The sequence below is a fragment of the Leucoraja erinacea genome, chromosome 37 (genome assembly GCF_028641065.1).
Source record: "Leucoraja erinacea ecotype New England chromosome 37, Leri_hhj_1, whole genome shotgun sequence".
Lineage (NCBI taxonomy): Eukaryota > Metazoa > Chordata > Chondrichthyes > Rajiformes > Rajidae > Leucoraja > Leucoraja erinaceus.
Window position 1 is genome coordinate 1,004,789 of NC_073413.1, and position 25,609 is coordinate 1,030,397.

At 40.7% G+C, this 25,609-nt stretch overlaps 1 protein-coding gene across 3 annotated transcripts in view; it reads right to left on the reverse strand.

The window, feature by feature from the left end:
- Positions 1-1,809: 1,809 nt before the first annotated feature.
- dmc1 (DNA meiotic recombinase 1) overlaps positions 1,810-25,609 on the reverse strand; it is a 43,615-nt gene continuing 19,815 nt past the window's right edge. For 2 of the 3 annotated variants that reach the window (XM_055662995.1, XM_055662996.1), the window contains exons 6-14: positions 22,819-22,871; positions 21,061-21,102; positions 20,480-20,552; positions 18,138-18,229; positions 15,049-15,122; positions 13,838-13,952; positions 10,526-10,586; positions 8,352-8,468; positions 1,812-5,083 (exon numbers count right to left, since the gene is read on the reverse strand). In XM_055662995.1, the coding sequence (XP_055518970.1) occupies positions 5,014-5,083; positions 8,352-8,468; positions 10,526-10,586; positions 13,838-13,952; positions 15,049-15,122; positions 18,138-18,229; positions 20,480-20,552; positions 21,061-21,102; positions 22,819-22,871 (697 nt within the window). In that variant the 3' untranslated portion in view covers positions 1,812-5,013. Of the gene's footprint in view, positions 5,084-8,351; positions 8,469-10,525; positions 10,587-13,837; positions 13,953-15,048; positions 15,123-18,137; positions 18,230-20,479; positions 20,553-21,060; positions 21,103-22,818; positions 22,872-25,609 lie in introns of all 3 variants that reach the window. The other variant, XM_055662997.1, reaches the window with a different exon arrangement.

Sequence of the window (25,609 nt, forward strand, 5' to 3'; positions counted from 1 at the left end):
TTTGTGGAAGAAACTAGAATGGGGGGGGGGGTCTGTTTAAAAACAAAGGATTCAAGACAGAAATTAGGGTTTTTTTTCCCTCTGAGGTTTGGAAGTCTTTAGAACTCTCTTCCTCAAAGGGCCCAAAGCAAAGTCTTTGAACATAGGTGATGGATTCTTCATCAGTAATTGGGTGAATGATTACAATGGGTAGACAGGAATGTGAAATTGAGGTTACAACCAGATAGAACATAGTAAAGTACCTCACGGGAACAGGCCCTTCGGCCCACACTGTCTGTGCTAAGCATGATACAATGACACATGATCACATCTGCCTGCAAATGATCCATACCACTCCATTCCAAGATTCAATTTAATTGTCATTTGGACCCCTTGAGGTCCAAACGAAATGCCGTTTCTGCAGCCATACATTACAAACAAATAGACCCAAGACACAACATAATTTACATAAACATCCATCACATCACTGTGATGGAAGGCAAAAATAACTTATCTCTCCACTGCACTCTCCCCACCCCCCCCCCCCCCCCCCCCCGATGTCAGAGTCAAAGTCAAAGCCCCCGGCTGGCGATGGTGATTGTCCCGCGGCCATTAAAGCCACGCCGAGTGGTGCGAGGTCGCACACCGGGTCTTGGTGTTAGAGCCCCCGGCGTGCGCTCGCAGAGTCCCGCGGCCATTCCAAGCCGCGCGGGGCGGTGATGTCAGGCCCCGCTCCAGGAGCTCTTCAACCCCGCAACTCGGACGGGAGAAGTCGCCGTTGCAGGAGCCATGAAAAGCGGTCTCCCTCCAGGGACCCGCGGGCTCCCGGTGCCGCCGTCCGCCAGACCCGCAGTTGCAGCCTCCGAATCTCCGGAGGTCGGGCCGCGGCAGCAGCAGCGCTCCATCCGCTCCGGACTCGGCCAGCTCCGCGACGGTGAGGTGAGTCGTCGGCACCAGAGTCCCCGGTCTTCTCCTGTTGGAGACCGCTCCTCGTTGCAGCGCCAACGACAACGGAGACCCGACAGAAAAGGTCGGGTCTCCCGTGCAGGGAGAGATTTAAAAGTTACCCCCTCCCTCCCATCCCTATATATATATAAAAGTTTCTTAAATTCCACTATTGTATCTGCCTCCACCACCACCCCTTGTGGTGTGTTCTAGGCACCCGCCACCCTCTGTGTAAAAATGGTGTCCCTCTCACCTTCAAGCGAAGCCGTCTAGTCTTTTACATTTCAACCCTGGGATAAAGGTTTGACTGTCTACCCTATCATAATTTTACATATTTCTATCAGGTCTCTCCACAGCCTCTGAAGCTCCAGAGAAAACAATTCAAGTTTGTTGTACCTTCCCAAATAGTTAAAACTCTAAAATCCACTACTGCACTATTACGCTGCTCGGACCCGAGTACAAATTTCGTTCATGATTCATGTGGAAGCATGTTTTTATCGAATGACAATAAATAAATGAAATGAAAGCATTCTAGTAAACCTCTTCTGCGCCCTCTCTAGAGCCTCCACACCCTTTCTGTAATGGGGCGACAAAAACTGTGAAATACTCCAAATGCGCCTAACCAAAGTCCTGTAAAGCTGCATCATGACTTCCTGACTCTTTTACTCAATGCCCCGACCCATGAAGGCAAGCATACATTTCCACTCTAATTGGTGAAGCAGATTGAAGTCTTCAATGGCTTACTCTCAAGTCCTATTATGTAGTCTATTTTTTACATTTATTTGTTATGTTCTTATTACATTTCCAAGGAACTATAATGTAACAAAAGTAACATCTGAAGTAGGACAAAAAAAGCTGGCACAGGCAGTATCTCTGGCGAGAAGGAATGGGTAACATTTTCGGTCGAGACCCTTCTTCAGACATCTGAAAGATCTGGGCAATGGGCCGATAGATGGCAAATGGAATTTAATTGAGATAAGTGCAAGCAATTGCATTTGGAGAGTCAAACCAAGGTTGGACTTTCACAGGGAATGGGCCCAGGGAAATGTTCGAGAACAGAGGGAGAACAAGTACATAGTTCCCTGAAAGTGGGGTCACATGTAGACAGGATGGTGAAGAATGCTCTTTGCATGCTGGAGCTTTACATCAATAAAGGCATATTGGCATGTAATGTTGCAGCTCCACAGGACATCGGTGAGACTGACCTTGGGATACAGTGTTCACTTTTGATTAACCTGCTATAATGAAAATACCATTAAGCAGGAAAGAATGCAGAAAGGATTTATGTTGCCAGGGCTAAATTATAGGGAGAGAATGGACTAGGATCTTGTTCGTTGGGAGTGTTAGAGCCCAAGGTTATGATCTTTTGTGGTATATAAAACCATGAGAGTTGTAAAATCAAGGACTTGAGGGCATAGATTTAAGAGGAAAAATTTAAGAGAAAGCTGAGGGACAACTTTTTCACTCAGAGACTGGTGCATATGTGAATCGAGCTGATTTAGGAGGTGGTTGAGGCAGGTACAATAACAACATTTTAAATAAATTTAAACAGGCACATGGATAAGAAAGGTTTAGAGGGTCAAACACAGACAAATAGGACTAGCATAGATGGACAACATGGAAGAGTTTGGCTGAAGAGCCTATTTCCATCCTGTATGACTCACTGTACACTCACTTGCTTCAGTACCATCAACATATAAAATAATCATTATATAATCAGACTATCCAGGGGCTTTATAACATCAAATATTAACTCAGATTTATTGATTATAAAGCATGAAGATGCTCAGTAAGTTTTAGTTGAACATCATGTGACATGAAACCAATTCTGAAGCAATGTGCAGTTTTGAGCTGGTTTGAGATGCACACAATCTCCAATTGTACCTCACAAGAGAGAAAAAAGAGATCACTGTAATTATTTTAACAATATAGACAAAAAAATGTTTTCCTGGTTAAATGGTCTTTTCCAGTTCTTTTTTTTTTATTAACTTGAAGGTTTGGTAAAAGGCCAACAGTAATTAATCCGTGAGGGGTTGCACAGGCAGAGGCAACATTGGATATTAAATTTGTAAATTTAGACGTTTTCAACATCCATAGAAAAGGGATACAGTCGCTTAAATTTGTTGCAATTAAAATACATCAGAGTTGAAGAAAGATGTGATATCTTGGTTATATATTATTTTAATGATCTTATGCACATTAATAGATTACTAATTGTTCTGTTCCTCTGTTCAAAGAGTTACAGATGAAGAACACTGTCCAATAAAAACTATAAATTCATCAATTCAACATTCTGGAAATAGCAATTTAGCAGTTTAATTTCTAACTCTACTTTTGAATTCATCCATCAGGAAAACAAAATGATCTCATTTTGGCTTTGCTATTATCCTTCAGAGACTCAAACAACATCTAAAACATTCCAGCTATTACCCATGCTCTGTGCTCTTAGAGATGAACGAAAGCAATTGCACAAACAAGTATAACACACAGCAATTACAGCATCAGCATGAAACTAGGATCTGGTACAAGCTGTCAAATCTACTGTAAATACACCAATTTGGCTGTGTGTTGATTATTAGTGTGACCAGTGTCAAAACTGAAAAATAATGTAGAAGCTGGATGAAGGGACAACAAATTGGCTTACTGAATAACAGAGTGTGAGAGAATTACATTATAATCCAAGCTAAAAGTCCAAATGGGCCAAATTCATTGTGAAAGATTCTGAAGGAAAACTGCCAGCATTCAACCATGTGCACTGAAGTAATCCGGAGCCAACTGTGGGCAGATGCTGCCGCAATGAATGAGTGCCAAGACTCATTTGAATGCAGAATGGGAAATGTAAGTGGCTTAATACACAATCATTTGTCTTGAATGTTAATAATGGTTTGACCTCTGAGTTTATGTACCTCTGATAAATGGACAGAAACGTTTAAAATCTGTGAGGATCCTTAGCAGCTTTGAAAAATGAAGCCGTGCCTCAGGTATGCCTTCTGTCAAAACCCGTCAGAGGCATTTCCTGATGCCTCATCACACCTCATGGGAAGCCTGCGGGATTCAGAAGACCAGCAAGATCGCCTCCTATGCATCTAAATAAGATAATAAATAAATAAATAATAAGAAAGACAAGGGGAAAGTGTGAGTGGTGATTTTGGTTGGCAGTCCTTGTTCAGAAAGATTTCATTCACTAATTTTAAAATCATGTTCACCTACTTGCTTAGAACCTTGGTTGGCATGGACGAATTGGGCTGAAGGACTCATTCTACGCTGCAAAATTCAATGACTTCCTAATGATCATTTGAATCTAAAATGTAATTCTCTTTCAGCTAAGCATCATTTTATAGAATTCACACTGCATGTTTATTATTAGTTTGGCATAGTGAGTAGATTTATTACATTAAGAGAGTGCATTAACAGATATTTGATAAGAAAATCTCCACTACAAGATTCAATTGAGTTCGAGCTGCTTATCAATATCTATCTACTGCAGAAACTACAAAGGCTTTCCCTCTGTGTTGCATGCTTTGCTGCTGAGAATGTGGTAATTCGGAAATTATGAAGGAAGGGGATACCTGAATTACCGGTAAGTGCTTTCTGTAACATTAAGCTATACATATTTATATAGTCAAATAAATATTAAATGTGCCCTTCTATGTCTGTGCAGAGAATGGAAATTGATTGTGTAATCCCATCAGATTGCAAACTATCTCTTCCTTTGTTGCATTACACCTCTGCCTACACTAAAAACATAAAAGATATGTGTATTTATTTCATGCCATGTTTTCGTTCAATTAAACCTCGTTATGCAATTCCATTGAACTCAGATTTTGCCACTCTGCATACAAAATCAATAAAGACATTTTGAGAGTGCCTAATCTTTTTTGATTTTAGAAATTAAATATAAGGTTGATATCAAAACATATTGTTCCACAAAATCTGGAACTTTCACAGCTATCCTTTTTTAAACTTGAAGTAATTTATCGTTTTTTAAGTTTCTACACTCTAATAATTAAACAATAACTTCAAAACAGCTGTCTCTTCACCAGTACTCGGGAAACTTAAAATGCTGTGCTCATCTCTGTTCTGAATGTCTCACTCCTTTGCATCATTAATCCCTCCGGCAGTAATGGCAAAGGTGGCTTCATTCTCTGGTAAATCTGGGCTGTGAACAAAGGGAAAAAAAACGTTAAATAAAGAGCAATAAGTCATTATTGCATTGCATTTAGAACACAAAAAATACGGAAGTGAATCCAGCTATTTTATGCCAGTTTGCTCTATACAAGCCCCTCACAGCTAATTTTATCTCATCGACCTATTAGTATATTCTTCTCATCCTGAATTTTTTACTTTCTCTTAAAAAAATGAAGACATGTCACTTCAACCTTTTTCTTGCATTGTGGAATCACAACATTTTATCTCTGTATGCTTCAGTGTCATCTTCCTCATAGCTGACAATAATCTATTCTGCATCTTCCATGAAACCAATCCCCTTTGATGTCTCATTTCCACACCTTAACCTTCCTTATTTCTGTGTCTCCTTCTCCCCTGTCTCTCAGCCTGAAAAAGGGTCTCGACCCAAAATGTCACCCATTCTTTCTATCCAGAGATGCTGCCTGTCCCGCTGAGTTACTCCAACATTTTGTGCCTATCTTCAGTATCTGTAGTTCCTTTCTACACCTAACATGCTATACTCTGCAGGGCTGTGATCCAGCATGTTATGGATTATTCAAGGGTTATAAAATTGTGTGGAAGCAGCAGCCATTAATCCAAAACAAGAACTAGTTTTCAGAATATTTGTCCTGAAACGCATTGCAAACAGTAATCAGTTTGAAATCAAAAGAACTGCTTTGCAAACCAAACAGACTATAAATGAAGCAACATAATATGTTAATTAGTTTAACATAAACCATGGAATCTTCATCTTATAAGTTATTTCACATCATTATGATAGAGATGAAGGAAGATTCCAGACCAGACTAATATGTCACTTGGCACATCACAATGGTCACCAGAATATTTGGCTGTCTATTAATAATAGTGTACTCAATAGAGTTAGCCCTGACAACACTAATTTTAGACACCCGGGTTCTCTGTCCTTAGAAGCTTGTAGACCATATAAAAAATTACTTTGAACCAACAAACAACATTGGAACATTCAGAGGTGCCTCGGCACCCACAGTGTGCTCCTATTATGAATACAGTATGTAATTCTACAAAGATAGTGGTCCGCAATTAAAATATTAACACTTAGTGTATGATTATTGCCATCGAAAGTGTAGTTAATTGTTTCTTTTTGTGTTTAAAACATTTATAAACTCGATGTACTTTGAGTTTGGAGATTCCATCAAGTGGGTCTCCAGGAGAATGTCTGGTTCTCTAGATGAATAAAGATTTTTATTTTAAGTAATTTCAGCCTCTGAGTAACTTAGTTCATAAGGTAGCGACACAGTAAATATCGAAGCTTTCCTTTAAATGTGGTGAGAGGTGCAGGAAATGTACACCAGAAACATGCCACTCCCCAGATGAGAAAACACCACTTCATCTATCATTTAATCCTCCTACCAATTAATTTTAAAGTTGTATCCATTGGTTTTGATCGCTTAGCTAAATAATCAAAACATATTTACTCAAAGCTCATCATAATTTTATACACAATTAAGTCTCCCATCTCCCACATCAAAGAAAACAATCCAAGCCTATTCAGTCTGAAGAAAGGTTTCGGCCCGAAATGTTGCCTATTTCCTTCACTCCATAGATGCTGCCGCACCCGCTGAGTTTCTTCAGCACTTTTGTCTACCCAATCTATCCTCAAAACTATTGTAATTCAATCTTCATAAATTAATTTTACATCGCATGAATAAATAGGCCTCTTTGGGTTGTAATCTCAAGGCTACTTCTGGATAATGGGAATTTGAGGAATGGACAGGGGAACGTGTGAGATGGTGTAGGAGAGGCAGCTTTAGATTTCTGGATCACTGAAATAGTTTCTGGACAAGGTAGAAATTGTACAAGCTGGACTGGAATGTGTTCAACATCCTTGAGGGAAGGTAAACACAATGCTGGAGTAACTCAGCAGGTCAGGCAGCATCTCTGGAGAAAATGGATGGGTGAAGTCTGTTTTCTTCTGTCTGAAACGTCACCCTTCCTTTTTCTCCAGAGATACTGCCTGGCCCGCTGAGTTACTCCAACACTTTGTGTCCATCTTTGGTATAAGGCAGCAACTGTAGCTCTTTGTTTTGACATCCTTGAAGGAAAGTTTGCTCATGCTTTTAGGAATGGGAAGGATTTAAATGAATTGGACAGGGAATGTTATATTGACAGAGTTGGTGGGAGGTACTATCAAGTGTGGACATTGCTCCAGTGGACAGAGCATACATAAAGGTGATAAAGTTTATGTGAGTTTATGTTTCAATGTGAGCTTATGTCATGGAATTTAATGCAAGTAGTCTGATTGATACAGCAGATGAACCTACAGCATTGATCAGCATCTAGAAATATGTTGCAATCACAAATAAAGACAGAAAGAGGGATCATACTAACAACTCAACTTTCAGGGGGAGAGAATCTTCAGACAAACATGAGGATGTGAAAATGGAGATGGCATTGCAATATTGAAAAGGAATTCATTAATGTAATAATGGATATTCTATGTTTATTAAATTAGCTCATCTTTTATATATATATATATATGACTTCCCATATAGGTTCCACATATTTGACTTGCCAAAACACATGACCTCGCTCTTGTCAGGATTATATTCCATCTGTCAATGCTCCATTCAATTTTCCATCTGATCTATAACCTAATATAGCTTTAAATAATTACCAATTTTTGAGATATATATGTGATAAAGATACTAATCATATCTCCTACATTTACATCCAGATCGATACATCACAAATAGCAAAAGTCCCAACATGGACTGCTGTGGTACACACTTCTCAGAGATTTCCAATCAGACAAACACCTATCCACCATTCCCTGCTATCGCCAGGACAATTTTGGATCCAATTAACCAACTTGTCTTGGATTCCATGTGCCTTGACCTTCTAGACCAACTTACTGTGTGGGGCTTTGTCAAATGCATTACGAAAATCCATATAGACAACATCTACTACCCTAGCTTAACAAGCGCCTTTGTTACCTCCTGTCACTGGAACGGATATTAATGACCTTGATCAGGGGAATCAGTTATGAGTCAATTATATTGATGAGTCCAGTCATATATAGATCAGACTGGGTAAGGATGGCAGATTCCCTTTCCATTTGTGAACCAGCCAGATTTTTTCTGGCATCTGGTAGTTTCATGGTCATAATTACCGATATCAAGTTTGCTGTGGGTTACGACACTCCACTTGTGAAGCCCGGCACATATTGTTCACATAAAGCAGTTGTGCTGTACATGCATTAAGTATTTTGGTCTCATTACCTATCATAGATTTTTGCAATGCGTAGTTCACCCCGTCCTTTCCGTAGACTGATCCTCGTTGTAGATGCATGAGCCAGAATGTGACCACCAATTGGTTTCTTTGGATCTGCTTGGAAACTTGGAAAGACATTAATGAACATTTAATGTTTGGCATGGCAATAAGGGCGCCACGATGGCATAGCAGTAACGCTACTGCCCTACAGCGCCAGAGACCCGGGTTCGATCCTGACTACAGGTGCTGTCTGTATGGAGATGTACTCGTGACCTGTGTGGGTTTTCTCCGAGATCTTCGGTTTCCTCACTGTTAATGTGCGGGGACTGCCGGTCAGTGCAGACTCGGTGAGCTGAAGGGCTTGTTTTTCACGCTGCATCTCTGAACTAAACTAAGCCTAATATATTATAAAATAATTGTAACACGTTGCTCAGGTATTCAAGCTGTGAAAGCACCATGAAATGTGAATGAGTGCTTGCAACAAATATTGCCATGTTTTCTGCTGCTCCTTGTGGTGCAGCAATTAGTACTGCAGCCTCTCAGCTCTAGCAACCAATGTTTTCAGCTGCTCTCAGATACATCTGTATGGAATTTAAACATTCTTTGTGACAACGTGGGTGCTCTAGTTTCCTTCCACATTCCAAAGATATGCTGTAAGTTAATTGGTTACTATAAATAGTGGGAGGGTGGGGCTGGGCATGAGAAAGAGAGACAAATACAGAGAAATCAATTTGGTACACAAAATTGCTGGAGAAACTCAGCGGGTGCAGCAGCATCTATGGAGCGAAGGAAATAGGCGATGTTTCGGGCCAAAACCCTTCTGGGTTTTGGCCCGAAACGTCGCCTATTTCCTTCGCTCCATAGATGCTGCTGCACCCGCTGAGTTTCTCCAGCAATTTTGTGTACCTTCGATCTTCCAGCATCTGCAGTTCCTTCTTGAACAGAGAAATCAATTTGATTGATGGGAATGTGATGTCCTCTCATCTCCCAATGGTTGGCAGGTTAGCTGGCCGCAGTGGCAATTTAATTGCCCCACTGTATGGGTGAGTTGTAGAATCCAGGGGATGGGGAAAGTTAATAGGAATAAGAAGAGACTAAGAATAGATACGTGCAGGAATTAGTGCAGGATTAGTATAATTTGATGCTTGATAACAGATGGGGGGGGGGGGCAAAGGACTTGTTTTTCTGTGCTCAATGACTATGACACGGTGGGCCAAAGGGCCTGTTTCCACACTGGTACACACAAAATGCTGCAGTAACTCAGCGGGACAAGCAACAGCTCTGGAGAGAAGGAATGGGTGACGTTTTGGGTTGAGCCTTCTTCAGACTCTTTGTCTGTTTTCTTGCTGAGTTACTCCAACATTTTGTGACTACCTTCGATTTAAACCAGCATCTACAGTTCTTTCCTACACATTGTTTCCACACTGTATCACTAAACGAAACTAGCCTATGTTATCCTGAACTAATCTTCTGACCTCTCTATCATACCCCTTTTGGAATACGTCTCCTCCTCCACTCTCTTTAAATCTTAAGGGCCAGTCCCACTTTCACGACCTAATTCACGACCTCTGCCGAGTTTGCCCTTGACTCATACTCGCAGCATGGTCATCACGAGGTCGTAGAAGGTCGTAGGTAGGTCGTAGATTCTCGTGGCATCACGTGGGTCGGGGCGTTTTTCTAGCCTGATATAAAATGTCCATGAGTAAAAAAGGTCGTGACTTAGGTCGTGAAAGTGGGACAGGCCCCTAAATCAAATACTTTTTTCTGTTCCCATTGACATAAATTGGGACTATACCCCGGCACCGTACTGTCCAATGAAAACTGCTGACTGATCACAGATGTGGATTTGCCCACATAGTAGTAGCTTTGTGTGTTCGTATAATACATGTTATAACAGACTCTTATCATCATTCAAAAACCAAAACAACATAAATAAAACTAGTCAGAACAAAAAATAATACTCACACTAAGTTTTTTACCTTAGCGTTTTAACAAGTATGTCCAAAGTGAAAGTGTCCTTATGAAACCAGCATTGTCTCATTTAAAGTTAATATAATGAAATTATAACATATTTCTTTATTCAGCATAAGGAGGATTAAGTGAATGTAAAGATATTATTCTATTCCACCTATACCACCTTATGATGATATATAATCTGGTTGAAGATGAACCACATGCTTACCTCATGGTTGCTCCTGGATCTGCAGTCATCTGGTTGGAAACAAATATGGCCACGTTGTATTCTGAAGGCAAAGGATGAATAAAGCAGCGTTGTTCAATACTGCTAATTGTGGGAAAACTCGGTTTCTAGAAAGAGAAATCTGTCCCAACTAAATACTCAAAACTTAACAGTCTCTCTTGTAATAACCTGAAACTTCATCAGTTTGTCTTCACATTGAATGGACAACACGTTTTCTTTCTAACTGACATATTAGTTCAGTGCTCTTCTTAAAGGTGGCAGAATGTGTTTCAGGCTTATGTGTTCATGACACTCAACAAGGTGGTCGACAATGTACACCATCCCATTGCCACACTACAAACTTTTCCCAATTGAGCAGCAAAACATGCACCGGAATCCATTAGGTCATCCGCAGGTGCATCAGGTGACTATGACATGTCTCTAAGCAACGTTAAACTAGGATTACGCAGAAAACAAAGTGCTGGAGTAAATCTACGGATCAGGCATCAACTCTGACGGACATATATAGGCCACGTTTCAGGTCGGGATCCTTCTCCAGATCCAAAACTTCGCCTATCTACGTCACCTAGTGATGCTGCCTGACCCACTGAGTTACTCTAGCGTTTGTGTTCTATGCAAGATTTCAGCAGCTGCAGTTCTTGTGTCTCAATCAAACTCATATTTTTGGAGAATTCTCAGGGACTTGGCTGAGGGTGAGAGGATTCTTAAATAACGGTACAACGCTAACCACCCTCCAGTCTTCCAGAGGTTCACTATCATAAGCTACTTTCTCTCAATAGAGACAGCATCAAAAGGGCTATGAATTTAAAACAGTTACAAAATAAATAAGGAGAGAAATTGGAAGTACTTATTTTAAAAGAAAAGTGTACACGTGTGGCATGGAATATTTAGTCATTGTAAAGGAAATTATTTTAGTCGGGAATGTAGAATTTGTTTTAAGAATTCTAATAAATTACAGATTGGAATTCAGTAATTTAATATTTTCTATCTCTAACATAGTAGAATCATCACAGGCACATTACAAGAACATAGGATAAAATTATCTAAGCCAAGATAGGAGTTACATAGAGAGATTACCAACGGCCAAACTAAAAAGATTGGAGGAGAATAAGATGAAGAGGTCAAATCTCAGACAAATTCAGACGTTTTTGTTGATATGATTTAAGGCATAATGGGCAATGTGAAGTGCAGCAAGTAGAATGCACTAGGAAGATAGATGGTTGTAGGATTGCCCATCACAAGAAAGCAAAGTCCAAGTCAATGGAAAAATCTGAACACTTAGATGAGAATAGCAGAATAGGAATCCAAGTTAAGGGGTTGTCCCACTGCGGCGACCTAAACTGCAAGTTTAGAAGAGTTTGCTCTCGACAAACTCGCAGCATGGTCGACACGTGGTCCTAGGAGGTCCTATGAGGTGACTGGAACTCTCCTTCATGCTCGAGGGAAGTTCTGAACTCGCGGATTAGGTCGCTGCAGTGGGACAGCCCCTTTAGAAAGCAGAAGGGTGATAGGTGAATAGATCTCAGCATTGGGTAGCAATATAGACAAAGCTTTGGATGAGGTGAAATTTCTGGATGATGGAAGAAATAACTTTACAAAACACTGATGTACAACTCTGTATCTATGACAGGTAAGTCAGGAGTGAGGGAAGTAGCAAAAGGTGTTGCAGTAGCCATGTTCGTCAAGGTTTGAAACAGGTGAAGTAGACTATATTTTTGCTGGATGGAATAAAGATCATAAGCTGAATGCTTTTACTAGATCTTCTGAACTCAATTTCACAACATTATTTATGATAAAACAACTTGTGTCAAAACACATTATCAAAGCATCAAATGTATTGCTCAGACACCCAATGGGTCTTTGCATCCATGGAGCAACTTTCCTGATTGGAATGGGGTTATAAATTAGAACAAGCCTGGCTGCAGGTAGAATCTTGGTGCAATGCAGTTAGTGAACTCACTCAAGGTCACAGAGCCTCATTTAACATCACACGTGTTTCCAAAACATACTGGAAGTAATAGGAATCAAGTGTGCTTTCAGCTGGGTAAGAAGCAGTGCTTTTTTTGTACACAAAAGGGTTCTGGTTAACAAAGTGAAATAATGATGTTTAACTTTTTAAAGGTGCTGGTACACTGTTCCAGTGGGTACCATCACAAGCTAAACCACTGGTGAGAAATATCTTTAAGAGTCAACAAGACTCTCTATTTCAATAGACAATGTAGGAGTGTTTCAGATAAAAAAAGTTTCCACTTCATTCAGTGGAATGATGCAGAAAGATTATTATCAATATCACAAGCATTTTTGTACATTTAAGCCCAGGGGTTACCAGTGTTTCCTGATGTAGCATTGAACCTCATAGCATAGGTTTTCCAATTCCAAATAAAGACACTAAAAGCTGGAGTAACTCAGTATGTCAGGTAGCCTATCTGGAGAACACGGACAGGTGCCATTTCGGGTCTGGACTCTTCTTCAGACCCAGGGCAAAGTCGCATCATGGTGTTTGTTGTCAATCACTTCAAGCAATACACACTACAATGCATATGCATATCCACACTTTGAAATGAAAAGGGGAAAATCTTTACTTAAAATCCAAGGCATCCCTTTTAAAAGATCATCTTTGTGAATACGTTGGTTTAGTTCCGTTCATTGCCACGTGTACCGAGGTCTAGTGAAAAGCTTTTGTTGCATGCTAACCAGTCAGCGGAAAGATTACAATGGATCAACGATGAACCATTCTACATTTCCTTGATCGTCTGCTTTGATCTGTTCTTTTTACACCTTAACCTTCCATATCTCTAGTTTCCCTCTCCCCTGACTCCCAGTGTAAAGAAGGGTCTCGACCCGAAACATTACCTAGTCTTTCTCTCCAGAGATGCTGCCTGTCCCGCTGAGTTAATCCAGAATTTTGTGTCTATCTTCAGCGGAAAGACTATACATGATTACAATTGAGCCATCCACACTGTACAGATACATGATAAGGGGAATAACGTTTAGTGCAAGATCTGAGGGTCTCCAATAAGGTAGAAAGTAGCTCAGGACCAGTCTCTAGTTGTTGCCTGATAACGGCTGGGAAGAAACTGTCCTTGAATCTGGAGGTATGCGTTTTCACACTTCTGTATTTCTTGCCTGATGGGAAAGGCTAGAAGAGGGAGATGGGCGAGACTCACCCTCGCTTATGCTGGTGGTCTTGCTGGGGCAGCGTGAGATGTAAATGGAGTCAATGGAATATCCTAGAGAGAGTTGTCACCTTTGAAACAAAGTACTCTGAAGTGGACGTTACCCGTTAATACATACCTTCAGAGATTTTCTGCAAGCGGGAAAGCATCTGAGCCAGTTTCTGCTGACGATCTGCAAGCTCACCACGGCCACTGAAATCAACTCGGAAAAGCGCCATGATTGAATCTATGATCTGAGAACAGATGTACAATTAGATAAGATTCATTTAGAAAGAAATCTGCATCAAAAATATGCTCATGCACAGATAAATATGGAAAATATTAATTCTATGTCTGACTTTGAACTAGTTGCAGATTAAAGTCGGTAAAATTATTACAATGATCATATTTGTTGTTATTTTTAGTCTGTTGCTAACTGAACTTAATAAACAACACATTTGCCCCAGAATATACAGGAGAGTGCAGATGAAGAATTTATAAGGCTGGGAGCATAGTGATACAAATCAGCTTAATATCACAGCTTAATTAGGATTTTCAGCTTTGTTTCCTACTGTCACTCAGCTAATGGCACCGCCTGACTGGCAAGAAGTCCCAGCGGCAGGCATCTGGACGTTCTTGGGGAGACTACATGGAAGGGTGGTCAATATTGCTTGTGGGTAGGATTGATAGGAATATCCTGTATTAGAAAGGATGAAATAAAAACAAACAAGGTGAGCCATTATCAAAGATGGGCCATTACCGAGGATCCAGACTGAAGATGAGGTGCTATTGCTCAAGCTTGCATTGGGTCAAACTGTGACAGTGAATAAGCACTCTCATCGATAGGTCAGAGTAAGAGTGGATGGGAAGTTAAAGTGGCCAGCAATGGGAAGCTCTGGATCCACAGGTACTTCACAAAGCCCAATCTTCTTTTGATCTCTCTAACAAGAGAGGAACACCAGACTAGGAGTACAAGTGAATCACTGCTTCACCTGTGCAGTTGGAAGGGGGAGGTGAAAGGGCAAGTGTTGAATTGCCTGCGTCTTTAATGGAAAGCACTGTACGGGGAGCAGTTAGTTTGCTTCCCAATGGGCCCCCCTGAACACCCACTTGCTCTTAATACTCCTAAAATGCTTTGGGATTTTTCCTTCCACCTATTTGCCAGTAATATTTTATGGCCCCTCTTTGCCATACTTATGTCTTTTTGAAGCACTCCTCTGCATTCTCTATATTGTCAAAGAGCATTTTTTCCCCATTCTCAGTTCCTCCCCCAAACATCCGATGTGCTTTCCATTTTTCTTTATTAAGCCCTATGTATCACTAGACATGAAAGTATCAATTAATGGATACCAAGAGTTTGAAAATTCCGCCCTCTTCGTGGAATTTGGCCGCTACATAATCCAGTAATTCCATTTGGTGTTCACCTGTCAATGACACAGAATGTTAATGCAGAACAATTTTCATCTTCACGAACAAATAGCAGATCAGAGTTTTATTGAGATCGCAAACATCTTTGCATTCAAATCGTTTCCTGAGGAGTAATGTCTAATGAAAGCAAGTAAAAATGTACTTAGCAAAGTTAAAAAGGAACTAAACATAAATTTGTGAAACATTATTTAATTTTGATGTATTCATCCATGCAATAGCTGGACGCTGATATTACCTGTCCTGATATTTTTGAATCGGAATGATCATCTTCCAGAATTTAAACCATGTGTTAGGAATCTAATTGTTACTAATTATATATCATTATATTAATTGGCAAGTTTCACAGGGTTTCATTAAAGTGTTCAGCTCATGGTATTGATTGGCGGTTGCAAACATAAAACAATCAGCGGGTGAGGCAGCATCTATGGAGCGAAGGAAATGGGCAACGTTTCGGGTCGAGACCCTTCTTCCAAAGGGTCTGAAGAAGGGTCTCGACCCGAAACGTTGCCTATTTCCTTTGCTCCATAGATGCTGCCTCACCCACTGAGTTTCTCCAGCATTTTTGTCTACCTTCGATTTTCCAACATCTGCAGTTCCTTCTTAAGCATAAAACAATCAGGTCAGATATGAAGTTTGCCATAAACCATTAGTTGAAGAAGTTAACATTTCTTGCCCAGTAGGTGACCAAGTAAACATGATATGGCAGAGCTACTTTTAAAGCGTCCCGACCTAAGGAATCCGTCTTGACTTATCGGTGACATCGCTCAGATCTTGCATTATTACAACTCTGTGCCTGCACAATAACAGTCTGCTCACAACTATTATTTGGCAGATACCCAGTACATGCAGTTTGTGCATTCTACATCATGTGTATTTGTTGAATCAACTCCATCTGTGCATGCCATGAGGCTGCAGCAGAATCCACAAGGGAAACCAAGACTGAATGTAAGAATATTAGAATTAGGAACAGGAGTAGGTCATCCAGGCCTTCAAGCTAGCTCCATTAATCATCAATATATCTTGCTCTTTAATGATGAGTGCTCAAGCATACCTGAGTTCCCTTGAACATCAACACCGCACAATCTCTTATCATTTAACAAGTACTCTGCTTTTCTTGTACGCACCAAAGTGGGTGACCTTGGATTTCCCCACATTATATTTAATCTCTCGTGTTATTACCTATGCATTCTTACCCCTATCCCTCAAATGGGAGATAGGGAATTACAGTGATTCACCACCTTCTGAGAGATGGCATTACAATGCACCTGTTTGAAATGACTCATCTTGTACTTTCCCCCATTTGTGGAAACGTCTTGACATCTGCCCTGTCCTGCTCCCTTAGGATCTCATATTTCATCCCTTATTCTTCTAAACTCCAAAGAATATAAATCTAATTTCTTTAGCCAAATATGTTAGCTCAACCTTCTCCTCTCGGGAATTAGCCCAGCCAGTGTCTTCAGGACTGCTTCAAATGTTAGTAAATGCTTTCTTCAATAAAGTAGTTGGAACTACTTTGGGTGTGGCATCACCAAATCCTCTATCTCTGTAACTTCCCCAATTATACTTCCTATTTCTAAACTGCTTCCTTTGTTTAGATGCATGACCTTATTTTCACAATTAGACTCGGCACTTTCAAATTCAATATAAAATCCCATCAGCTAACGATCAGGTTTCTCCAAAGGCTGGGAATTTCATATGCCTCAATAGTTGAATTTATTCTCTCTAGGTTCTGATTAACAAGATGCAAATAGACTCCTGAATGGTTCCCAAAACCTATGGTAAATTGTTGGTCAATTAATTTAAGCATAATGTCATGCATCTTTATTAACTTTCTCCTGTGCGTTTTCTCTTATCATGCTCCTTCATGTCTGTTTGACCAGAACAGGTGTACTGATGTGCCCTCCAGGAAGACCTCCGAGTTCTCCAGAATTAAAACAAGAAGTGCTGGAAGCAATCAGCAGCACAGGCTGTATCTGTGCAAAGAGTTAACATTTCAGGTCAAAGACCCTTCATCAGAATTTTGTATCTCTTTCCACAGATGCCGTCAAATCTATTGATTAAGCTGCTTTTATTCCAGATTTCCAGCATCTGCAGTTTTGCGACACGGTTCTATTCCATAACAATTTGACTATCTGCACCCCACTGTTTTTAGATGCCTATTGTGAAATATGAGACATTGCTCAAGATCCCCGTTGCTCACGCCTTGCTTAATCTGGATGATCTATGTGAAGAGAGATGTAATGATGCAGCGATTTATGTGATTGCAGCAGGGGTCCCTGTGAACACAACAGGATTGAGGTTGTTTCAGTCCTTAGACACCAGGGGGCGCCGCACGATAGCAGCCTCGCCAACAGTCTGTCTGTCTTTTCGTCTTTTGTTGTTATTTTTAGTGTATTTTAAAAGTTTGTGTGAATGTTCTCTGGTTTGTTTTATGTGGGAGGGGGGGGCAAAGGAGGGGGTCGGGGGAAACTTTTTTTCAATCTCTTACCTTGCCGTAGATGCAATTGTTTTCCAGATTCTATAAAAGTTTATTTATAATGGAATTCTATGTACGCGTAAATTTGGGAGATAAACAGGATTTCAACAAAAAAGCATTGCTATTCACTATCAATCAATCAATCCCATTCAGCACAAAGATATCCCACACAGAGTGGCACTATGGCGCAATTGATAGAGCTGCTACTTCAGAGCGCCAGAGACCAGGGTTTGATCCTGACCTCGGGTGTTGTCTGTGTGGAGTTTGCATGTTCCACACGGGTCTGCTCCAGATGCTGTGCTTTCCTCCCACATGCCAAAGACATGCGGGTTTGTAGGTTAATTGACTTCTATAAGTTGCGCCTGATGTGTACGGAGCAGATGAGAAAGTGGGATACCATAGAATTAGTGTTAAAAGGTGACTGACAGTCGTTGTGCACTCGGTGGGCCGAAGGGCTTGTTTCCACGCTGTAACTTTAAATCTTTCAATCAATCAAACGTCTCATTGCCGCAGTAAAACATAAATATTTTCTTACTAGTATAGGCACGTGCATAGAGCACATTATCCAGCACTGCATCTGGATCCACGTTAAACCGTTCAGCAATTCCTCGTAGTCTATCTGGGCGGCTACATCAAGATAAGGATTTTGGGTCTATGTAACTGGATCTTAACAGAATAGCACGATACAATCTACTCTACACGGATCTACTGTATCCGTTGTCCAAGATGTGGATTTTTATACATCGGCGAGACCAAACGTAGACTGGGCGCTCGTTTCGCTCAGTCCACATGATCTCCGGGTTGCCAAACACCATTATTCCCTTTCCCATTCCCATACTGGCCTTTCTGTCCTAGGCCTCCTCCAATGTCAGAGTGAGGCTATACGCAAATTGAGGGAACACCATCTCATATTTCGCTTGGGCAACTTACAACCCAGTGGTAAGATTTGAAGATTTCTCTAACTTCAAGTAATCCCTTCATTTCCTCTCCCTCCATCCTTCCCCCACCCAAGTCGCAGCAGCTTCTCGTTCTCACCTAACAGCTAACAATGGCTATTTTCTTTATCATCGTTACTTTTTTGCATATCTTTCATTCATTTGTTCTACATATCTCTACATCACCGTCTATATCTCTCGTTTCCCTTTCCCCTGACTAGTCTGAAGTAGGGTCTCGACCCAAAACGTCACCCATTCCTTCTCTCCAGAAATGCTGCCTGTCCCGCTGAGTTGCTCCAGCATTTTGGGCCTGTCTTCGGTTTAAACCAGCATCTGTAATTCCTTCCTACACATCTTTCTTTTAGATAATTTTAATATATTGTCTTAAATACTGATACTGTGCAAAATAAAAACCATACAAAGAATGTTACATTTCATATCGGAGACAAGGAACTGCAGTTGCTGGAATCAGTCGTAGAACACAAAGTGCTGTCGTAACCCAGCAGGCCAGGCTGCATCTCCGAAGTACATGGATGCATTTCAGCGTACCAGTTTCTTGCTGGATATTTCAGTGATTATTTAAGGTATGTGTAGAATGAAACAGATATAATACACAAATCAGCCTATGTTTTCCACAGGTAACATTTTGAAGAAGAATGTATTTTTAATTGCCCAATTCTCCGTAGTCAATGTAGAATAAGGCAATGGCACAAGACAATCAGGAGGTTGCCTTCCTTTGTTTATCATGAAACTTCAATTCATTACTGAGCTTACCCAATAGACATTTCCTCTACAATGAAAAACACTGTGTCAATCCTGTAAGTGGAAAGTCGACGAGTTTGGGACATTGACGCAAAGATATACTACAAAGACGTACATGCACGTCAGCTAATTAGCTTGGTATAATAGTAAATTGTCCCTAGAATGTGGAGGATAGTGTAAGTGTGCAGGGATCGCTTGTCAATGTGGACTTGGTGGGGCGAAAGGCCTGTTTCCGCACGGTATCTCTAAACCAAGCTAATGTATTTCTGTAAATCTGACCGTGGCTCGATCAGAATGTTCCTTAACCGATTGCCCTCCAACTTTGGAATAATTTCTCAGTGAAGAGGAATTTGCAGTTTTCTGGGCTGCGTTTTCCTAGATCAAGTTTGGTTTGCTTGTCGGCTTTATTCCTATTAGTGAGCCGGAAGCAACTTGATGGTTAGACTACCCATGTCAAGGTGTAGTTAAGAATTAATCACTTTGGTACAGGACTCCAGACTTCCCAAGTGCAATGGGACTAAGTCAGTGGATAAAGCAGAGGACATCAATAAGGAAGAACAAGTAATGGTGACAAATTCGAAGATAAGACAGATTTGTGAAACCCATCAATATCTTACAATTAATCTGCAACTATCTTTCATCCAATCCTTTAGAATCTTTCAAAGGTTGAAACACACACACAAATGTCCCAACACAAACTACCAAGATTGTCACATACCAAGTGACCAAGATGTATAACTTTAAAATTAAGTGAACGTACACAGTTCAAGTCAAATTGAAGGAGATATTTCTAGTTAAGTTTCTCTACGAAATAAGCAATGATGGCAATTTGCAGAAGCTAATTGAAATTTCAGCCATTACATTGTATTTGTCCTTGTTTTCCCAGAAAATATCAATGGCACTTCATGAGGACACAAAGTAACTCAGCGATTAAGGCAGCATCTCTGGAGAACATGGATAGGTGACGTTTTGGGTCGGGACCCTTCTTTAGACTGTAGTAGAGAGTCATATAGCATGGAAACAGGCCCTTTAGCACACCAAGTTCATGTCCAGGCGATTGTTTAATTACACTTCATGGTCAGGCCTCAAAGAAATAAATAGAAAATTGTTATCATATGTAAACAGAATCTGTGACAACAATGGAAGCAACCATGAAATGGTCAAAGCTAGTAAAGGATACAAGGTATTCTCTGTATCAATGAAAATCACCTTTCCTCCAGAGTATCCACTGGGTCCAGGAAGCTGAGCAGTCACTACAGCAAAATAAAACACAAATTACTTATTGGGGATAAATCAATTGATACAATGGTGTATTTTCATCTGCATGTATTATTTCACCACTCCTCATCCTAGATGTACCAGAGTAAAAAGATCCAATCTAATTGGAACAAAGGCAAACTATTACATATGTATTTTGGATATTTGGAAACCACTATAGTAAATCTGCACTCCATAAATGGTTCTTTAAGGTACACCAATCTTTCCTCAAAATAGCCTACGATGATCAATTCTCACAACAATTTGTTTGCCGATTACTTCCATTACCACTAGATAATCTGCCATCTACTATAGTTAAACTCTTGTCAATCGTTAGTTCCCTCAATTATTACTTTATTAAACTTTTGCTTATATAATTTGCACCATTAAGTCTGAAAAACAGCAAAGACACAATTGCTCTAATTCTACATCCTGCAATTGTGGTAACATTGTTCAAATGTGCTGGCTCTATGCCATGAGAGCTTTGTATATACCGGAACTTACCACAGAAAGTGTGTGACATCTGTGTCTTTCCAGTTCTAAATTCTGAAAATAAAAACAGGAACTAGCTACTTAAAAAAGATTCTGAACACCTAAAAGCACTTTAAATTAATTCTAAAATATAATTTTGTAGTGTAATTCCATAGACAAAAAAAGAAACACAGTAAGATCCCACAACCAGATACAAGCTAAATAATTGTTTTAACACTTTTTGTAATGTTGGACCCAAGATAAAGGTGATCAGAACATCAGAAGTACCATTCTTTTTTTCAAGCTGTCGTCAAGTCAGTTTTATTCGTCACGTGCACATAAAGTGCATTGAACTGAATTTGCCAGCAGCGGTACAATTAAAAAAAAGAACACACAATACACAATAAAAATTTAACACAAACATCCACCACAGCATTCATCACTGTGGTGGAAGGCACAAAATTTGGTCAGTCCTCCTCCATTTCCCTCTGTGGTCGGGACCACAACCCTCTGCAGTCACCGCGCTTCTCCGGGAAAGGCTGCACTGATCCTCTATGTTAGGCCACAAGGGAGCCGACATAGAAAAAGTCGGCTCTCCGTGGAGGAGGCAACCCAAGCGGTTTCCGACTTAACCCCCCCCTCCCCCCCCCACACATAAGACACACCAAGAAACATTAAAAACACACTTTGAGACGCACTAAAAAAAACAAAAAAAGTAGAAAAAACTAACACGCTGCTGACAGGGCAGCCGGCTCGCAGCGTCCGCACCGACATGCAAGTGATATGTTATAGGTGGCTTAATGGCCACGCTCTGTCCTGCCCTTCTTCTCTCCCAGCTTTCTTTCCCGCTCCCCTGCAATCAACCTGAAGACATCCTCCTTTCCACGTTATCTAGAGATGCTGCCTGACTTGCTAAGTTACTCCAACATTTTGTGTCTTTCTTCAGAACAGACAAAATGACAGCATCCCAAACAATTTGATATTGTTCCTCACAAATGCCAAAAGCAAAAACGCTTGAGTACTGATTAAATTGCTTTAGACAGAACAAACTCTATTGGAAGATAAAGCATTTGTAAAGAAACCGTAACCTATGAACTATGAACTGTCCTTCATTACACTCAGGACTTTGGCTTTTTTGTTTAAGCACAAATATTGGAGTTATCAATTCACTGTTTTTTAGTTTATTATATACCACCTATATGTATTGTGTTACAGCCTTGTTGTGCTGCTGCAAGCAAACATCTCATTGTTCTGTTGTCAGTACATATGACAATTAAACAACTTGAGAAACCCTCAAAGATCACTAACAAAAACTGAAAATACTGGAAATATTCAGCATTCTTTTTATTTTTGTACATATATATATTTATGGTCTGGCTTGCTGGGTGGACTATATATGCTTACCCCACAGCCTCACTGTTAACAATACACTGCACAGATAATGAAGGATAATGAGCTTGTAACTTTCTCCATTAACTCATTTGGACTCACTCCTATCAGACGTCCTCCTTGGTTGGATTCCTACCCATTCCATCCCACATTTCCCTTCCTCGCCTTCTCCCCTACCAAATACGAACTTCTTAAACTTATATTGTTCATTGATTCTTTATTTACATTCCAGTGCTGGTTTACCAAAAAAAGACAAAGTTCTGAAGTAACTCAATGGCTCAGGACTCAACCAGAAACATCATGTTCTCCAGAGATGCTGATGACCCGCTGGGCTAGTCCAGCACTTTGTGTTGCTTATTGAATAATTGATTATTGCTTCTTTATTCATATCCATGCACTCACCACCAAATGCTTCTGTGATTGCCATGCTTTCAATTCCTCCACCCAACAATTTGCTGCAAAGAAACATAAACATTAATGGTTCACAGAATATCATTACTTTTCTTGCAAAAAGTGTAACACTCATCTGAAAGAATGAACAAATGCATTTATTGGCCAAGTATGTTCACATACAAGGAATTTGCCTTGGTGCTCCGCTCGCAAGTGACAACATGGCATACAGTGACAATTAAGAAAGACACATAAAACATTAATAATAAAACAATATTGATTAAACATGTGAATTAAATAAAATACCAGAGCAAAGGGAGGCTACAGATTTTTGGTTATTGAGTAGAGCTACTACTCGTGGAAAAAAACTGTGGCAGCTTTGACAGTCCGGAGTCACCTTCCAGAGGGAAGTGATTCAAAGAGTTTGTGGCCAGAGTGAGAGGGGTCAGAGATGATCTTACCCGCTCGCTTCCTGGCCCTTGCAGTGTACAGTTCGTCAATGGAGGGAAGGTTGCAGCCAACAACCTTCTCAGCTGATCGGACGATTCGCTGCAGCCACCGGGTGTCATGCTTGGTGGCTGAGCCAAACCAGACCATGATGGAGAAGGTGAGGACAGACGCTACGATGGCCGTATAGAATTGGACCATCATTGCCTGTGGCAGATTGTGTTCCCTCAGCTGCCGCAGGAAGTACATCCTCCGTTGCGCCTTTTTGACTGTGGAGTCGATGGTGGCCCCCCATTTAAGGTCCTTGGTATGTTGACATGAGTGTAACAGGTAAAGATAGTTAGTTGCAAAGTCATGCTCAATGTACAGATCTAAATCTCACATTATAAATAAATCATGCATTTAGTTGAACAGTCACATGAAATCTAATCTCAAATATATTGAAAGTTCAATAAGATTTTTGAATTATTTCCCTGCACTTGTTGCCATTTGTGCTGTAAATTAAAATTAAAAGCTACAATTATACAGCAGCACCGTAAGCGGTTAAAACAGTTGCCGGTTATGCCTCTAGTGAATGTATCTCTTCCATTGTTTTATCATCATTAAGGACAAATTGAATATTGAAAGGTACATAACATTGTGAGTTGATACAAAGCTAGGAAAGGCTTTGTCAATTAATGATGGTTTTACAGCGTTAAAGAAGATTACTTAAGTTTAGAAAACCACAACATAAAAATGGCTTGTGGAGAGGTAACCTATCAATCTGCATTTCTTTGGGATATGGAAGGAAACAGGAATACTGGTGAAAACCCATATAGTTGCAAGGAGAATGAACAAACTCCACACAAATACTACCAGAGTGAGATCAAACCTAGATGGCTGGAGCTGTGAGGCAGAGCTCTATAAGCTGCACCACTGCATCGTTTATAATCTCCAGGGCCGGACAATGTTTCCTCCTCTCCCCTCAAGCTCTGCGCCGAACAACTGGCATTTTCATCCAGCCCCTGCAAACCTGTACTGTCCCTGCCTGCTTCAAAGTTTCCACTATTGTTCCCGTACCCAAAAAGACAAGGATTACTGGTCTTAATGACTACTGGCCTGTCGCACTGACCTCTGTAGTCATGAATGATAATGTTTGCATCTTAAAAACAGACAAAATACAATGGGTTAAGGTAAACCATACAAGCTTTACTTTTACTTCAGATGGGATTGGAGGGAGATGTGACAGTCGAGAAGTATCCAGTGATACTTCTGGTTCTCCCAAGATACCACTCAAATTAACAAAGAATCCTGGGGTCTTTTATACAGCAAAAGTCACATGAGCAGAATACCAATGGCATCAAGTAATGTCCCAAGAAGCATTAACCAAGTGCTAATATGGAGTTGTTTTTCACCTTTTGCTCAAAACCAAGCATTCCAAAGACATTAGTCATAGTCCCAAGATGCAACAGTCCAGTAACATGCAGATGTTTTTCTGTGCCAGTTCATGTCTGTCCCCTTATCAGTACTGACTATCCTAACGGGGCCCCTCTTATCTGCTCCACTGGAGAAAGCCTGCCTGAGAGAAGAAATACAAAGCCACAAAATCTGGTCAAGTATCCCAGCAAGCAATGACAATTAGCTCTTTCATTACAGAAAGTGGTTAAATATGGCAGCAAATGATATAATAACGATTAACGCTTTCATGAAGACTCTTAAAAGACTTCTGCTGGCTCAGTTGGAAAAAAAAAACAAACCCCCTGGTAGACCCTCTGCAGTTTGCATATCGGGCCAATAGTTACTGAACGACGCAGTCAGCCTAGGCCTACACTTCATCCTCCAGAACCTGGACCGCCAGGGGACCTATGCAAGGATTTTGTTTGTGGATTTTAGCTCTGCATTCAACACCATTGTGCCAGAGCTACTACACTCCAAACTCTCCCAGTTGACTGTGCCTGAACCCCTCTGTCAGTGGATCACCAACTTCCTGACAGACAGGAAGCAGCATGTGAGTTTGGGAAAGTACATCTCGGACCCGCTGACCCTCAGCATAGGAGCACCGCAAGGCTGCGTACTCTCTCCTCTCTCTTCACCAAAAACTGCACCTCCACAGGCTCCTCTGTCAAGCTTCTCATGTTTGCGGAATACACAACCCTGATTAGACTGATCCAGGATTGGGAGGAATCTGCCTACAGACAGGATGTGGCACAGCTGGCGTCCTTGTGCCTTCGCAACAATCTGGAGCTCAATGTTCTTAAGACAATGGAATTGATTGTAGACTTTAGGAGAGCTCCAGCTCCAGCTCCCTCCTCACCCCACTCACCATCAACGACACCACAGTCACATCTGTGCCGTCATTTAAGTTCCTTAGAACCAT